Below are 15,844 nucleotides of genomic sequence, written 5' to 3'. Positions count from 1 at the left end.
AAACTAACAAGGAAGCTCGGTAATGTGCGATCGCACATAAGTTTCCAACCCCGCTCATCCACAATTTTGGCATAATTGTCTACCAAATGAGGAACAGATAGAAAAACAAAAATTATTTTTGGGAATTCCCAAAAAACCCAAAAAAATCAAAATATTTTTCAAAAAAATTGTGTATGAACGAAAAGATAGCCCCTAAGCAAGAAACTCAGTGGTGTAAAAAAAAGATGCACTAGATTGATGAGCCAATGATATGCCAATATTAAGAAAGCGAGTTAAGGCGAACAACAAAATCAAACAACAATAACAAACATTAATTACATCAAAAAATTTGTCCGTTTTAAAAAACAAAACTTAATAACAAAGTCAAAATACCGTCAAATGAAACTGAAACTAAAAAAATAACAAATGAATCACCAAAAAATATGGAATCAGTCCATAAAAAGGTTTAGTAAAAATAAGACGAAAAGAATAAAAACAGTAAAGTTAAAAAAATTCGCTTATTTTTTTAAAACAATAAATTTCAAAATAATGAAAACTAATAGAATTCAAGTAAAACATCCCAAAGAATTACAATAACCAGTGCTTCTATAGAAAGGCATTAGGACCTGTCCTTATTCAAAATTTTTTGCGGCTAAAAAGAACAAAAAGACAACAAAGAAAAAGTCAATTAAAACTTGCCAGAAAAAGCTGTCTAAGCCGTAAACCCATATTTTGGACCTCAAAATAGGTTCAACTGCATCCTCTTCAAACACCTATAATACAGTATGTGGCCTTTAATGCTTTCATTAATGAGAATAGGTAACAAGTAGACAGAAAAAGTGCAAAAATAAGTAATACTTCTGATTTTTTTTCGAAACAAAATTACTTCCAAAGTCGTGAAAACCATTAATTACAAAATGAAATAATTGAGTACGTTTGTTTATTCATTCAAAGGAAGCCCTTGAGAAATGCAATTATCCAGAATATGTCTTGCGTCCAGAAAAACGTCAATCATGACAAACCAATTTAAATTACTTTTTTTTGTGAAAAACCCGTGTCGAAGCCAGTAAGGTCATAACGAATTCTTTAATTATATTAGATTTTGTGACACCAATCCCTTTTGGCACCTTCCCGTGACCCCCAATAATGTCTTTTTCGACCTGTAATTAACAAGACTAGGTAACAAAAAGACAAAAAAAAAGAAAATTGCGAAGTTAAAAAGTTTTTTTTATTTTGGAAAACAAATGTTTTCAATGTGATGAAAGCCATCAGCTATCTAATAATATAAAAATATCGACTCATCTACCCTTCCATGAAAAGACAATGAGGTTGTTCATCATGTTGAAAATTTCATGCGACTAAAAAGACAAAGTAAAAACGACAGTTAACGACAAATCCGAAAAAATTAAATAAAATTCTCCTGAGCTTTGATTTGATATATTCTGTTCTTTAATAAATATAAAATGATCAATTTATTTTTATGAAAAGACCGAATGATTTCAATCCGAATTCTTTTTGTATTGTAAAAGTCCAAGATTGGTCCGAAACTAGCCCTGCTAATGCTTATCTTCCTTCAGTAACACTTAATTTTTTAAATATCATAGATAAAGATAATTTGTTAGTTAAAAACTCAAAACAAAAATTCGGCGTTTTTGATAATCAACAAATAAAGTTAACGAAAAACGGCATCGTTTCAATTACAGAGCACTCTCAACAGAGGTCGGAGTAGGAATAGCCCCCTTTTGATCCTACAAAGATTGTATAAGTGTTGTTTGGGTGTTGTAATTCCGACAAATTTAATCATAGTGGACTAAAGAAGCTTATTTTGTTAAGAAGCTGTTTTTGATAAAAAAAAGACTGAATTTTGAAATACTTAGTCCATATTTTTGACAAAAAAAAATTAATCAAAATATTCAACAAAACTTTTTTGTCTTTAAAAAAATCAACTACACTTCTCTTTAAAAACTTTTTTGACAAATCTTAGCAAAATTGACGAAAATTCAGACAAAAATTCCGGAAAATGTGAATAAAAACAAAAGAATTCGATCTACTTTTCTCAGAAGTTTAAATCTCGATAACTTTGATTTGGATTTGTTTGTAGAGATCAAGATTAAACTATGAGGTGATTTCTTCAAACAAAGTAGGTACCAAATTTTTAGTAATGCATTTTTCAGACATTATATTATTAGTAAACAAAACTCCTGGAGAGTATGTTAGAAATATATTTTGAAGATTGTTAAAACTCATAGTCATGAGCAAAATGGAACCTGGAGCTCTGGATTTGAGAAGAAAAGTTAGTATAAACACTGCTGGTTGTTGTTTTTCAATCTTCGTTATTTTCAGCGGTAACAATCTTTAGTTAACTTTCAGTTTTTTAATTGTTTAGGATTTTGCAATAGAATTGGTGTAGAGTCAGAGATTGAATCGAAAATTAGAAATAGTTCGAAAAATTTTTCGATAAAAGCACCTCGATTGAATCTCTCTTTGGTTTAATTAGGAACAAGGTCTGTGGTAACTTTGCAATCCTTAATTAGAAGCCATTTTTGTGTAGTTTTCGTTGACTTTACTGCAGATTACAGCATGACTTTATTAGAGATATAGGTGCATTTAAGTGATCAAAATACAAATAGATTAAATAAAGATCTTTTCGGATTTGGACGACAATGCGGAAGACGGCCAACGCCATCAGACAAGTGTGCTAAGAGAATCAGTCGCCGAGCTCCTTGGGGGAACAATAGGAGCCACCCAGAGATGTAAATACGGTTGACTGCTCGTTAAAACATTGGCAACTAAATTTAACCCATGTAAAATGGAAATTCGAAAAATGTAGACAATTAAAACGGTCTGCAGTATCGCTGATGGGCATTAGACCTTGTGTTCCTTTTTCAAGTGCTTGATACTGCTCTGGTTGAGTAGTGGAGTGAACAACGACAAGCTTCTCGTCATCATTAATTCTTTTTAGTTCTAGGGGCTAAAGGTTGGTCTCTTATTGTATTTTGTTTGCATTGATAACTTGGTCTAGTTTCTAATCATAGTTCCATCTATTTCACAAACTGATTTATTTTTTACCGTTAGATTTTAGTTGACACCAGGCAGTTGGAAATTGAATTTGCTGATTCTTTTAATTTACATCGTCTCGCCTTCTAACTTGAATCGTAAGAGTTTTAGAATTGCTTGTTATAATCTTTCCGTTATTTAGGATAATATGCTTGTAAAGTTACCACTTCTCGAATTTTTTTTATTAATTTATACTCGAGGTATTTATAATTTATTTGACTTTGACTTTGGAAGACCCCCGCGCTCAAAAACTTCAACTTTTACAGAGGAGAGGCGTTTCCGCTGCTAATAAAGCCTTTTCAATAACGTCTTGAAATCACCATTTTCTAAGTTGTGAAAAGAGCACTTCGTTTAAATCATGAAATCAATGAGTCAAAAATCTATATTACAAAAATTCTTTTAAAAGATTCATAATAGACTTTTTTATGTTCAAGTACTTCTTTGTAAACAGGAACAAGACAAAGTCTGAATCAAGAACTTTTTTTCTGTCTGCCTAAGTCCTTTCATTAATTGATCGCAAAGTCTGGATCATATCCAATTTTGTTCAGGACGCTTTGTTTCAAAAAAATTTGGGCATCAGCACCTCTCCGAAGCTTTGATTAAGCCAAGGTCTGGATGGTAAGTGATTTTTGTCTTCCTGGGTATTTTCGAAGGCAAAAATTGTCTAAACGGGTATTTTCTTTAGTCACTTTGAACGAGAACCTCAACTCGTGAAGCTAGTAGAATAAAAGCACAAGGATTTATTGATAAATAACACAAATTCCTCTATGAACAAGAATAAATTATCGCTTTACCTCTAATAGTTTTTCTTTTTTTTTCATTGCTTACTTGAACTTTTTTGCCATATATTAAAAATTGAAGGAGTCTGAGGCTCAATCGCGCATTGGGTGTTTATGACAGTTGGACAAGGGTTTACAACAGTAGAATATCAAACGCATTTGAAAGTTATCAAAAAAACGCTTTTCATCAAGACAGAATATGTTGCAAAACACACAACGTACGTGATTTCCTTGGATAATGTTTGCTTCGAAATTTGTTTCTTTTTTGCATTAGTCATTTTTTGCATTAAAATCTTACCTTGAAAAAAATCATCTAACATGATCGCATACTGCTGATGGACTAAAAATAATTTGACGCATTGATCATTTTCGAGACAATAATCTATTTGAATTTTATGTCAACTTATCTCAATCTCTTCATTTTCCATAATCCAACAAGTTATTATAGCTATCCCTCTCTAACCTATTTGATTATTAACCCGGACCCCAGTCTCACAGTAAACCAGAACTGAATCACGATATGCCAATAGTTAAACGATACATCAGTACTGTTTCATAAAATTTTAGGGTTTTTTGTTCATAGACTTGGCGGAATAGAATAAGCTCAGACAACAATTTTTTTAGTCTGAACAGTCGGTTTTGATTCCTTTCTCTACTCATACAAAAACAATAATACATTTCAAAATCTTCTATGCAAAAATCTCTCCCTCTAGGATAAAGTCTTTGAAATATCTTAACTTTGTAACTAGATAACTCTGTATCGTTTTTGATCCTTTCCAAATTCGTTTCTCTTTCTTAGTTAAACTAAGTGTAGAAAAAACAAGTTTTCACCACAGCTGAAATTATTAAATAGAACCTTATTAGTGGTCAGCACGGACCCCGAAATCGGACATAATTGACCGTTTTGTGCAGGTGGATTTCACACGCAACCTTAAAATATTATTTAATATAAGTGAATGACTATACACACTTATGTTTGTTAAATTGGCTTGTATTGAAACATTTTGAGGGGATTAAGTCAGTCTTATCCACAAACGCGTTTTGGTTAATTGGTTAATACACTGACGGATTAGTTTAAGTGTTTTTGAAAGGCAACTGTAATTAGATTTGACGATTTGAACAATTAGATTTCACGATTTGCGTAAATCAGAATTAATCGCCCTGGTTTATTGAATTAATCTCAATTATGGGAGAGGGGATATTTGTACCTTTAATAATCGATTAAACATATAAGTGATTCAAAGGAAAATGGAAATAAAGAATGTAAAATTGCTTCCTCATGCTTTGTAAAAACCACTGAAAAATTTCTGCTACAGTAGGCCATTTGTATTTTCAGTCTTCGCCATGAAATGGCTCTAAAAGCCCTTTGTGAACAACACTGACCTATTAGTATAAGTGTGGCTCAAGTTTTCTTAAGTGAAAACTACTGGTTTAAAATAAGAGAGAATTTGAACTTAATTAAGGGGTATGTTTTGACCAGTAATGCTTAATTATTGGTTCTCTTATGAAATTGAGAAAAAAAATCCTCGATTGCATCATAGAAATTGGAACCAAATTGTAGATTAAAAGCAACTGTATTTTAATAGAAAGAAGGAGACGGAACTATTCTTGAGCTATAGTTGTCAGCTAAAGAAGTCGTAGTTGAGATTTTCCCGTTAACCGGTCGGTATTATCAAATGGTGTCGTAACTTCTCAATATACTTTCAAAAACGAAATTTCTGCAAATCAATTTAAGAGAACAGTTTTTAAAGTTTTTCGTTTCGTTCCAATAATTTCTTTGGGCAATTATTTTTACAGACACCTTTTTACCCAGAACCTTAAGTATCTGGTTAATCTGCGCCCCAGTTAAATTAATTTGATATTTTTAATTCATCGATTGACTAATCCTGTTAAATGTTTGTTTTTTTTTTTATCTCGACAGACACTTTTTCATAAATGCTTCAGCAGGTGCATAAGAATTCGCAGAAAATTGCAGTATCCCGGCATGCGTATTATGCTATTTATGCAACAGTCTTATATACTATTTTAGCTGTAACCAGAATAGTTCACATATGTTTTGTATTATTGCTTGTAGGTCATCAGGGGGCCTTTGAAATAAATTTCTCCAATGTTTTAATTTTTTGTTCCATACTAATTGGAAGACTGATAATGTTTCGTTGTATGGTTAGTTGAAAAATGAAAACATCAATTCAGGTTTTTGGGTGAAAACATATTTGTAATACCCGGACTTAACGGCAAGTCCTAATCAGTACTGATTCATTAAAAAACGCATTTCGTGGATCAATACTGTATCAGAGCTCTGATCATGTCATTTTTAGACTTGGCACGTCTTTAATCAAGTCTAAAGTCATGACAAGTATTGAGTCAAGTTTTGATCAAGTTTTTTCCAATGCTTGGCAAGTCTTAAGCAAGTCTTGGTCAAGATTTGACATGTCTTTTTAAACACCTGCACAAGGCGTTAAAAGTCTTTGGCATATTTTTAAAAGTCGACCTTCAATGGTTTCGTAACGAACGAAAATGGCCGCCAACTACAGTGAACTAAAGTGAAAAAACAAGCAGAAGAAAATCCGAGCACATCAACAATGTACACTTGATAGAGGATGAAAAAAATTCTGCTTTTGCCTAAATATACCAGTCGTGGCCGCTAGTTGTTATTTTCTGCCCATCGAAAAAAATGGCTGTCGAAAAAAATATATGACATGTTAACTAGATAGATGTTCAAGTCAGAAATAACATTAATTATTAATAATATAATCTCAAAATTTTAATTTGCTTTTTAACGGTGCAATAATCAAGAATTGTCAAGTCTCGGCAAAGACATGACCCAAGAGTTTCCAAGTATTAGCCAGGATGTGATTTAGATATGACAAGTCTTGAGCAGGTCTTGACAAGTCTTCACAAGTCTTAAGATTTGAAACAAGACGTGATCAGTTAGACTTGTTTGTCATTTCAAAACGTATATTTCACTGGAGAAGTACTGAACAAGATTTGAAACTTGATCCGGGTAGAGAATTGTGAATTAGGTTAAATGTTCATTTATTGAACACTTTGTTATCAATGACCTTTCGATTCGCATAGACGAGTTGGGCACCAAAGACGAGGGGTCGTTTGTTCTGAGGTTGTGAAGTCTAAATTAGAAGTAAAATCTCCTTTTTTGAAAAGGAATCTCATTCGAACATTCAATTGGAAATTGGTTTGAAGTTGAAGGTTCAAATAGGATGCTTCCCGCAATAATGAATCGTACGAAACATATCAATCTTTTTCAGAGTCTGTTTATGTAACATTTGTGTATGATATCCTCTGGATTCAGACTCTGATTCAAGCTTTGAGCAGCTTGTGAAAATTTTCTTTTTTTTTGAAACATGTAAATTACTCACACTATAACCCTAAGGTTAGATATCTACTACATGCTCTAAAATGTTAAATAAATTAATCAGCATTGTTATTAATATAATAATCTTCAAATTGTGGCTGTTCATTTTCATAGGTAAAAATAGGATTTTAAGGCTCCTATTTGTCTATTAACGGGTACTTTCTTGTGTTGATCGAGCAAAAACTCGGTTAAAACATTTTTAAAGCAGGTTTTACTGTTAAAAGTTCTTATTGAAGAGGGCAATTTGTTCCATTTTTGAACGCTTTTAAAGATTAAGGATTTGTTACTCCACTTCGTTTTCGTTTTCTTTTTTAAAATAAATTGATTTGTTCTCTTGTTCTGTCTAGCGTTATGACGACTAGTAAACATTTTAAAATTTTCGGATGTTTACCATTGTCTTATGTCTGTTTGTAGTTTCATTAGGCTAACTTTTGAGATAAACAATTCGGCTGGCAGGATACAATCCTTAATGAGAAGATCAATAGAGTGGTCAAATTTTTGACGAAAATAACAAACTTTTATTCCCCAGTTATTTTGCCTGTTTATTCGGTTTAAGTTTTTCACTAAAAGAGTTTGAAGGAATACTCCACTGAAAGAAAGATGAGAGAGTACAACTGACTTGAAAACATCAGTTCTCACTTTCAAAGGTATTTGATTTCTTACAAGATACAAAAAACGAATTGCATTAGCCATTTTGCTTAAAACTGAGTTCAGGTGATTTTCAAAGGTTAGGTTTGAATCACTTTGTACTCCCAGATAACGAAATGCATGAACTGGTTTGATAACTTCGCCTTTAAAAGAAAACTCTGGATCCGAATTAGTATGATTTGTAAAGAATAACATCTCTGTTTTATCGCCATTTAAAGTGAGTTGATTCTCTGTCAGGTATTTGTCTGTTTGTTCTATTATTTTTTCAATTTTTTGGGGAATATTTTCATTAGGTTCAAATTTGCATATAATACTAGTGTCATCCGCAAATTGAACAACATCATTTTCACCTTCCAACTTTTCAGAAAAATCGTTGACATATAACAGAAAAATAAGAGGTCCTAACACTGTTCCTTGTGAAACACCATGATTAATAGTTGTTTTATCTGATAAGTCAATACCCAGTTTTACGCATTGTGTTCGATTTTCGAGAAAAGGTTTGAGAAGTAAAATTGCTGATTGAGGGAGGTTGAAATTTTCAGCTTTCTTGAGAAAGACTTCATGTGAAATTGAATTGAAAGCTTTTGCAAGATCTAAGAACACAGCACCTGTGTCGTTGTTATTTTCCAAATTTCCTTTTATTTTTTCAATAAAATAAAGCACAGCATCAGTAGACGATTTTCGAGATTGGAAACCGAATTGTTTTTTGTTCAAGAGCGCAAATTTTTCAAGATATTCTACTAACTGATTAAGTAAAAGCCTTCCAAAAACTTTTGCGAAAGTTGGTGTTACAGAAATTGGACGATAATTAGTTAAAACAGAAACATCTCCTTTCTTGAAAGTTGGTGTGATGCGCGCATCCTTAAGAATTGTTGGAAAAACTTTCTCTTGAAATACAATCGTTAAATATAATCTGAAGATGTGTCCCAAGAGCATATTTTCCGGACTTCAGTGCCGAAGCATTGATGTATCCCGGCCCTGGTGCTTTGTTGTTGTCTAGATTGTCAATAACCTTATAGATTTCTCTCAAATAAAAGGTCTAAAGTTAAACTCTTGAAAATTTCGCTCTGTTTTTTCGACGTTCAATGGAACAATCTGCCCTCTGTAGATGCCCATTTCGCTGAAAACTCTCTTAAAAGCGTTACATATTGATTTTTTGTCTTTCGTTTTTCTACCATTCTCATCAATTTCTGTGATATTTGGAATGTTGTTTTTCTTTCCGATTTTTTTTCTTAATGAATTTCCATTTCTTTTTTGAGGTTTCAATTTTCGTAAAAAATTCCTCTGAAAATTGATTTTGTGCTTCTTTTAACTTTCGAATTACAAGGTTGCGATACTTTTTAAATGACACAAATGATTCAGCACTTTGTGTCAATTTGTAGTCTTTGAAGTGACGATGTTTCTCGGCAACTAAATGCTCAATTTCTTTTGTCACCCAAGGTTTTTCTGAAGTAGTCGTTTTTATATTAGAAATTAATTTATTCTCTGTTGGTGCATTTTTTTCGAGTATTGTCAAAAAATTTCTGTTAAACTCTGCAAACAATTCATCGCAGTTTCTTTGTTGATAAACTGTTCTCCAAACTGCAAGAGCCAGATCTCTAATCAATTTTTCATCGGCAAAGTTTTTTGTATCTCGTTTAAATTAATTTTGTCTTTTTTTCTATCAAAAAAAGTTTGCTCTGAATAAAAATTACATTATGATCAATATCGAAAGGAGGTAAGCAGACTTTCCAACTAGTGATTTGCTCATTAGTCGAAAAACAGTGATCTATCAAACTTCTTTAATTGTTGCTTATGCGTGTAGGAATATCAATGTTAGATAACTGTAATCCTAGTCCGCAAAATTCTGAAGGCTTTTCTTCCCGTTTACTCTCAAGATATCAATGTTATAATCACCAAATATGAGAATATTATATGTAGCCGAGAACGCATTAGAAACCTCTGCACTTAATTCGTCTAAAGAGAAGTCACCCAGGCTTTGATGTGGACAATAGGAAATGTTAATGAGACATTTTTCCGTTAATGGGTTGCCTAGTTTTAGCCACAAAGTTTCAAAAAATTTTGGATCAGCTAACCCAATTTCTCTTCTGCGTTTAAAATTTATGTTATTAGGAATCCATATTCCTACACCCCCACCCTTAGCTGCTCCTGTTTGATATGACCGATTTTTATGCAAAAAATTGTGCTCAGCGCTTAGGTTTATATTCAAGCTTTGTTCTTCGCTCATCCAAGTTTCAATTACTATAACAATAGTTTCCGAATCCAGCTGCTGGAGCAAGTTTGATATATCTTGATACTTATTTTCTATGCTGCGAGCGTTGAAAAGTAGAAATTTAATGCCTTTTTGAGTGCTAAATATAGCATCATCCAACGTAGAAAGCTTTGAAGCATCAAAGGGTCCAGGATTTTTTTCTATGTCACCACAAAGAAGCAAAAAGCTTCTGTTAGGAAAACGTGAAACACAACGAACAGCCGACTTTTTCTGACTGACTTCATATCCTATTCACCTTTGCTATCAAAAGATGGTGTTTTCTGAATTATAAGCTGATTCAGACTGCTTCAGATTTTTGATCAGAATAAAATCAGGGTCTGATTTAGAAAATGGTTTTTATCTGTCAAAATTTGAGTCAGACAGTTGACGACAAGTTTCTTGATTTTAAAGTTCTGCTTTTGTTGCTGATGAAAAAGTCCCTCTGATTAATCTTAAAAATTAGGTGTTTAAAGGGGACGTAGGATATTAGGCGAAAACCAATTAAAACACTCAACGACGGTACTTCAAAAACCTCCTGACGCTCTAAAGTACTAAATTTTTCCTGGGAATTTGCTTGAAAATGAAAATGAGTTGATCAAAAACACATTCGAAAATGAACTGTTTTCTTTATTTTTTTATACCATTTCTACACCTCTCGATACTCGGGCCTAGGTGTCAACATAAAAAAACGCAAAATTATGTAAGATTGGCGTTGAATGCATTGAATTTATAAAAGATCAACGCTTTAGCGTAGATCTGAAATAAATTCAACGCAATCAATGCCAATCTTAAATATTTTGCGTTGAATTTAGCGTAGATCTTACATATTTTGCGTTGAATGTAGCGCAGATCTTACTTTTTTTGCGCTGAAATTAGCGTAGATCTTACATAATTTCTACGCATTCAACGCCAATCTTACATTTTTTGCGTTGAATTTAGCGTAGATTTTACTTATTTTGTGTTGAATTTAGCGTAGATCTTACTTAGTTTTTGTTGAATTTAGCGTAGATCTTACATAAATTCAACGCAAGCACCCCCAATCTTACATTTTTTGCTTTGAATTGAGCGTAGATCTTATATAGCTTTCACCTTACACAAATTTGCCTTTTGATTTTTCTGGGTGGGGAGTACATGGGGGGAGGGGGTTAAGTGGGGGGGGGTACGTGGAGGGTACCTGTGTGTGTTTGTGTGTGTGTGGGTGGTACGTGTTTGTGTGTGTGTGTGGGGGGGGGGGGTTAGGTGGGTGCGGGGTAGTAGGGGGGTCTGAGGGGGGTGTGGGGTACGTGGAGGTATGTGCGTTGGTTGGGGTACATGGGGGGACGTGGGGGGTACATGTGGGGGTGGCTAAGTGGGGGGTACATGTGGGGGGTTATACTGGGTGGGGTACATGGGGGTGTATTGGGGGGGGGGGGGTACGTGGGAGGTGGTAGTTGGATGGTGGAATGAGGTGTGCAGGCACAATGTTTTTGTAATTTTTTGAAAAAATCAGAAACCTGTTGCGTTCAAGAGAAACTGGAAAGAGTTGAAAGGAGAGAAAACTCGAGTAAAAAGTGAACAAAAATGGAATAGGATCTAAGCTGAACTCAACGCAAGATTTTGTGAGATCTACGCTTAGAAATGCCAAAATTATGCGAAACGTGATGTTACAGTCCGATTTGTAAAGAGTGCGGTTCCTAACAAAAATAAGGTTCTGTGGCACAGTGGTAGAAGAATCGCCTTGTAAGCTAGAGGTCAGTCGTTCGAATCTCATAGCCAGAGTTCTACGCGTTGATTTTATGTAAAATCAACGCTAATTTCAACGCAAAATCTATAAGTTTTACACTAAATTTAACGCACATTTTGTAAGATCTATATTCAACGCAAAATATGTAAGTTCTACGCTAATTCAACGCAAAATATGTAAGATTTACGCTAAATTCAACGCAAAATCTGTAAGATCAAAGCTAAATCCAACCCAAAATATGTAAGATTGGCGTTGAATGCGTTGATTTTATGCAAGAACTACGCTAAATTCAACGCAAAATATCCATGATCTACAATAAATTCAACGCAAAATATATATAAGAACTACGCTAAAGTCATTGCAAAGTATATAGTATTGGCGTTGAATGCGTTGAATTGATGTAAGATCTTTGCTAAATTCCAGGCAAAAAAGGTATGATCTATGCTAAATTCAAGGCAGAATTATGTAAGATCTACGCTAAATTCAACGCAAAAATTGCAAGATCTACGCTAAAATGCAACGCAAAATGTATCTAAGATCTACGCTAAATTCCAAGCAAAGTATGTAAGATTGGCGCTGAATGCGTTAACTTTATGCAAGGTCTACGCTAAATTCCAGGCAAAAAATGTAAGGTCTACGCTAAATTCAACGCTGAATTATGTAACGTCTACGCTAAAATTTAACGCAAAAAATGTAAGATTGGCGTCGAAAGCGTTGAATATATATATATATAAGATCTACGCTAATTTCGGCGCAAAAGAAGTAAGATCTACGCTTACATTCAACGCAAAAATGTAAGATCAACTCGAAATTCAACGCAAGATCAGTAAGGTCTACGCTAAATTCAACGCATTCAACGCAAAAATTGTGTAAGTAAATTGCGGTGAATTTTCCGACCTTTCAACGCTAGTTACCGCTGATCTTATATAAATTTAGCAAAGTTCCTCGGCCTGGGTAGTATCCGAGAAGAAGTGTTTGTTAAGAAGTTACTGCGGAAAAAATACTGCGTTTTGAGCTTTTTTTCAAATATAAATCGCATTATTCTTAACAATTTAGAGCTCTATGGCGCAGGTAACTTCGACAAAAAAATTGTTGACTTAAATGTGGGGTAGAACACTAAACTGAAATGCTGCAATTTGAAAATATTAAAAACACTTTTTCTCTGTTTTTGTAAGCTATTTCCATGTTGAGACAATTGTTAGGGACACTTGAATATTTTGTAGCGTCAAGCGGATTAGGTGTTTTATTGGGTTTTACCTAGTTTCCACAAAAAGTTAAATAAAATTTTTCGCCTCACGGCTACAATAATTGGCTTTGCCAAATCGGGTTTTCGTCTAATATCCCATCCTCCGTTTAAACGTTAGCAATAATTGGTCAAAGAAGAAATTTTCAGTCCCTTTAGTGTCACACATTTTTTCAACTTATTCTGAAACAAGCACTTGTCCTGCAATTCTTAAATGATTTCACAGTAATATGCGTAGTCATGTTCCTTTTTTACAAGAGAAATTATTTACATTCAACTTTTTCTCAAGAACTTTCAAAACATTCTTTAATTAGGGCTTGTTACCAATAATGCTTGAAAACGGGAAGTTGCTTGAAAACGGGAGTAACTTTCTGAGCTTTCGAAATCATTTGCACTTCGGTGGTTGGGAGCCGCCTTGAGTCGAAGAAACAAAAACTGAGCCCAAAAATTTTATTTTTCAATAACAAAAATAGATTTAACAACATTAAGAGGTGTGCGCAATATTTAACAAGTGTAAAAACCAACATAAGTTAAGTTCAAAACTACTCTAAGTCAGTTAGTTCATACTCTTCTATAATTTCCCAGTCATAAATTAATCGATTGAGCCAAAACTTACAAATAGCTTTGTAATCAAGTTTTTCCATGCAACGATCTTGCAAGTACTCCTCAACAAAAGTTGCAGGTGCCTCGCCGATATTCATAAAAGTTTTGGTCATTGGTGCTGGGTTGTTGTCTACGTAGGCTCCTAAAAGTCTATAGGCGATGTTTGTAGTGTTTTCTTTTGTTAGGTCGACTGGTGATTTCATGTTCGTTCAAAGTAGGTCGACTTCTGTTGCGAACTGAGAGGGGCGAGGTGCTGTAGTGGTTGGCCTGATTATGTGGTAACACTCCTGTTATTAAAAACAAAAGGTCATGACAACACGTGAGATACTGTTTTTCTTCATTTTGTTAGCTGTGGCTGATTAGCAAATTGATTGTTATTGCATGAGGACATAAAAAATCAACGCAAAAATTTGATACGTTAAGGTTAACAATGAAATGCTATGTTTTATACCAGCATGCAATTATCAGTACATAACTTGGATATGAAAGGCGAGCCTGTTTGAAAGTTTGTCTGAAATCATATATGGTTATCTGCGGACATGCTTGCAAAATGTATAAAGGATGGCACGAGCCCCCTAGTCTAGATATGGATTTATGAAAAGACCTAATAATTCCAGATGGTGGGGGGGTGGGGTAAAAATTGAATTAAATTACACGCTCATGCACCCTAATTTTCATGCCCAGCCAAATTCTTTTCGTAGGTCGAGTAAAAGTCTTTTCATAGTCATTTTGGATGAGGCAGTTGTATTGAATCGAGCAGTGTCTTTTCATGTGTCGAGCAAAAGTATTTTAATGTATTTTTTGCAAATTCAGAATTTTTAAACTCTTTTCTAAATAGTATTGCACCAGAGTTAGTCCGACTTAAAAATTAATTGGAAAACTGCCAGAAGACTTTAGACCTTTTGCAATTGTTAAGATAAAGCAATTACCACAGCTGGAAAATATTGCCAGAATTGCAGATTGAATAAAACTAGTTAGTTTAAATGTAGTGGTCTTCTTCCATTAGCCATTAATAAAATGTGACGTTATTCATTTTTCCCTTCCAAATATATAAATAATAATTTTTCAGACAAAAATGCACATTTTGGTAGAATATCGGTTCATCTAAATAGCAAACAAAAATGAAGGAGCATGCATTCTGACAACGTTTTAAATAGCAATAAACTTTAAACTTGTACGTAAAATATATTATTGTTCCAGGACACGTTTTATTGTCCAGCTGAAATGCGGATGTTTTATTGTTCAGCCAAATTCAACGACACGCTATATTGCATAGCCAAATTCGCGGACTAATGTTTGATTTCAGCCAAAGTCCAGACAAATTCTTTTTATACTAAAATCTGCCGAGGACAGTCTTCTCATGCCTGAAATAGATCGAGGACGGTCTTTTATTAATTTCAGGTCTACCCAGGTTTTTCGAACTTGGAAAACTGACTAAGGCCTTACTACGGCACCGTATAAGTCTTTGATAAAAAACCGTACTAAGTTCTTGTCAAGTTTACTACGGCACCGTACTACGGCCGTACCAAGATTTCTAAGGTTCCGTGCTAATGCCGTATCAAGACTAATAAGGTGCCGTAGTAAGGCCGTATCAAGATTAATAGGTTATTAAGGTAAAATAATAGCTGGAAAATTGTCGGAAAAGGCTCCAGTCAAGTTGAATAACCCGACTTTTGAGACTTTTCCAGTATGTTCTGGGTATGTTTCCCTCCTCCTTATCTCAACCGGGCTGGGGACCGGCTATGGCGGAGTTACAAACAAACAACTATAGGAGATTTTGAGCAGAGCATTCGGTAAAAACCGGGCTCAAGCTCCATCTCCAAAAATAAAACAAATTAAAATAAAACAAATTAAAACAAAACACATTAAAATAAAACAAATTAAAATAAAACAAATTAAATCACCTCAACTAAGAGACGAACTTTTTTTTCGATACAAGCTAAGCTAAAAATTCTTTTTGCACCTGGACCCACACAAAAACAGGGAATCCTAGGTTGCTTTTGGTTAGCTTTTGACAACTCTAAGACCCGATTGCAAAAAAAGACGTTTTAAAATAAAATTTTCAAATAAGCAAAAAACCTCACCTAAGAGACGAACTTTTTTTCGATACAAGCTAAGCTAAAAATTCTTTTTGCACCTGGATCCAAACAAAAACAGGGAATCCTAGGTTGCTTTTGGTTAGCTTTCG

The 15,844-nt window shown here is 33.9% G+C and overlaps 1 protein-coding gene across 1 annotated transcript in view; it reads right to left on the bottom strand.

Annotated features, from left to right (window-relative positions):
- Positions 1–13,670: 13,670 nt before the first annotated feature.
- The window catches only part of LOC142337110 (uncharacterized), a 131,290-nt gene continuing 129,116 nt past the window's right edge, over positions 13,671–15,844 (bottom strand). The window contains exon 4 of the mRNA XM_075386203.1: positions 13,671–13,943. Within this exon, the coding sequence (XP_075242318.1) occupies positions 13,807–13,943 (137 nt within the window). The 3' untranslated portion in view covers positions 13,671–13,806. The remainder of the gene's footprint in view (positions 13,944–15,844) is intronic.

Source organism: Convolutriloba macropyga, chromosome 3, assembly GCF_964194025.1.
Source record: "Convolutriloba macropyga chromosome 3, txConMacr16.3, whole genome shotgun sequence".
Classification (NCBI taxonomy): Eukaryota; Metazoa; Xenacoelomorpha; order Acoela; family Convolutidae; genus Convolutriloba; species Convolutriloba macropyga.
This window is presented reverse-complemented; position numbering and strand designations above follow the sequence as displayed.